General features: G+C 37.1%; 1 protein-coding gene across 1 annotated transcript; it reads right to left on the bottom strand.

Moving 5' to 3' along the window:
- Positions 1-475: 475 nt before the first annotated feature.
- LOC108355785 (uncharacterized) lies at positions 476-1,100 on the bottom strand. The gene is made up of 2 exons (XM_017606919.1): positions 1,034-1,100; positions 476-969 (listed from the first exon to the last, which is right to left on the bottom strand). The coding sequence occupies exons 1-2, from the start codon at positions 1,098-1,100 to the stop codon at positions 476-478; spliced, it is 561 nt and encodes a 186-aa protein (XP_017462408.1).
- Positions 1,101-2,084: the final 984 nt, after the last annotated feature.

Below are 2,084 nucleotides of genomic sequence, written 5' to 3'. Positions count from 1 at the left end.
TACATTCTCGTCATATGAACTAACAGTCAGATCTTAAAGATATATCGATGTTCTGGAAGAAAATATTTTTTTGTTCCAAAGTTAATTGACCTCAAGAACTTCTTATAGTCCTCAGTTGTTATTATTGTAACAGACCACCGTAATGCCAGTAAATTAAAGCTCTGCAAATATCATTCATTTTTTCTTCGGTAGGTCGAGTTGAACGCAGCCTAGGCGCGCGGCAGTCAAGTCTACAGAAATTTCATTAAAAACAATAAGACAGGTATACAAAAAAAAAGATTCTACATACTGAACCAAACCCCTACACCCCTATGTTATGCGACGCCCTGAATGCGGATCTGAGGTCTGTTAGCCTCCATTACGTCCGGTTCGAAGTCAGTTGAAGGTCAAGTAGGGAAAAATTCATTCAATATATTTAAAAACTTTATTAAACATGATACTTTAACATTTCCCAGCTTCTCACCAACAGTTCATTTTAACCAAATGTATGCACCACTCTCTTAAAATAACGCGTTGGCTTCTTAATCAGCTGGCGGCGTAAGACACGTTGTATTTTGCGCCAAGGGCGCTTTTTCGAGCGTTCATCATCATCTTCATCAACCACATCGTTAGCATCTCCATTATATAGCTCAATAATGGATGGAGAGGCGTCTGCACTCTCAACTAACTGTAATTTGCCGCTTTCAATGAGCTGTAGCGTTTCTGATTTGCTTAGCTCAACAAGTTTGTAACCATTTTGGGCATGTGCTTCGTGCGCAGCTGCATCTGCAATGTTGTCGTCATCCTCATCCTCATCCACATCTTCATCTACTTCTTCCTCTGAAATCCGTTGTGCAGCATCATTCTGCGGTGGCTTTGTCAGACGCAGCATTACAACTGGTTTTTGAAAAGTTTCTAGCTCGGTCGAAGAACATTTTGGTTTGAGATTTGCATCCTTCACGAAGGCAATGCGGGAAATGGTAGCAGATTCTAGTTGAATAGTGTGTATGTATTATTTTCAATGTAGATGATTTAGTTGATTTTCGTTACGTACCTCCGAGTTCCAAATAGAGTAGAAAAATTATATAGAAGAAAATCAGACCGAAATTTCGTGCATGCATGATTGCGGTTGAAATGTTTTGAGTTGAGTTTGCAAAGTTAAAAATCCGCTACTTGCTTCGTGCTCTTTTCGACTTTAATAATCACGTTCATATAAAAGTTTTTTGAATGGCTTGCAGAAATTTATAGAATTTTTATAAGTATGAACCTACTTATATAGCTGAAATTCGTTTGGTTTTTCTTGCAAATCATCTTACTTACTGGCGGGCAATTCAAGTACTCGATAGGCCACTTGTCATGCTGCTGATCTACTTCCAAATATATTCACTTATGTAATGTATGTATGTGCATATGTATGTATGTATAAGTGTTGATTCCCAGTACGGCATAGCCAAACCAATAACCGCAGAAAAAGTAATTTATTTCTGCTTATGTAGCAACTAATTTCAAATGGATGTACAATAATTACGTAGCAGCATCCTTGAGATAAAACAAATGCTTACACTTTTGATACCTTCGGAAATACTTAATTCAATATTAGTTGAAAATTATCTAACTTTGGGCAATTAGCGAATTCAGCATTTTATACTAAGTAATTTTAAATTGGTTTGAACACAACTGCTGAAGAAAAATACTGACTTTGAATTGATTTAAGCCAAATGCATTTTAAAGTAGTTGAAATCAAATGCAGAGTCGGACAATCGACTTGCTGCTTGCACACAATTCAAACTGAACATTTAACAGCACATTTACATGTCTGACTGTAGCTGAGCGTGCAGGGATGCCTGCTGTTACTTGCTAGCTTCCAGAAGGTCCGGGCTCGAATCCCAACAGAGACAACATGTGAAAATGATAATACATATTGTGTGTGTATGTTTGGACATATGAAAAAGCATCTGCGAAGTGCAGAACGAAAGCATATTCAAACGAAAACTACTGACTTTGAATTGATTTAAGCTAAATGCATTTTATAGTAGTTGAAATCAAATGCAGAGTTGGATAATTGACTACTTCCTAGGCCATCGCAATGTTAAAGTAAACAGTTT

Source organism: Rhagoletis zephyria, unplaced genomic scaffold (genome assembly GCF_001687245.7).
Source record: "Rhagoletis zephyria isolate East Lansing unplaced genomic scaffold, Rhagoletis_zephyria_1.1 Rzeph_scaffold_49996, whole genome shotgun sequence".
In the NCBI taxonomy this organism is placed as follows: domain Eukaryota; kingdom Metazoa; phylum Arthropoda; class Insecta; order Diptera; family Tephritidae; genus Rhagoletis; species Rhagoletis zephyria.
Note: the sequence above shows the minus strand (reverse complement) of the source record. Positions and strands in the feature narration are given on the sequence as shown.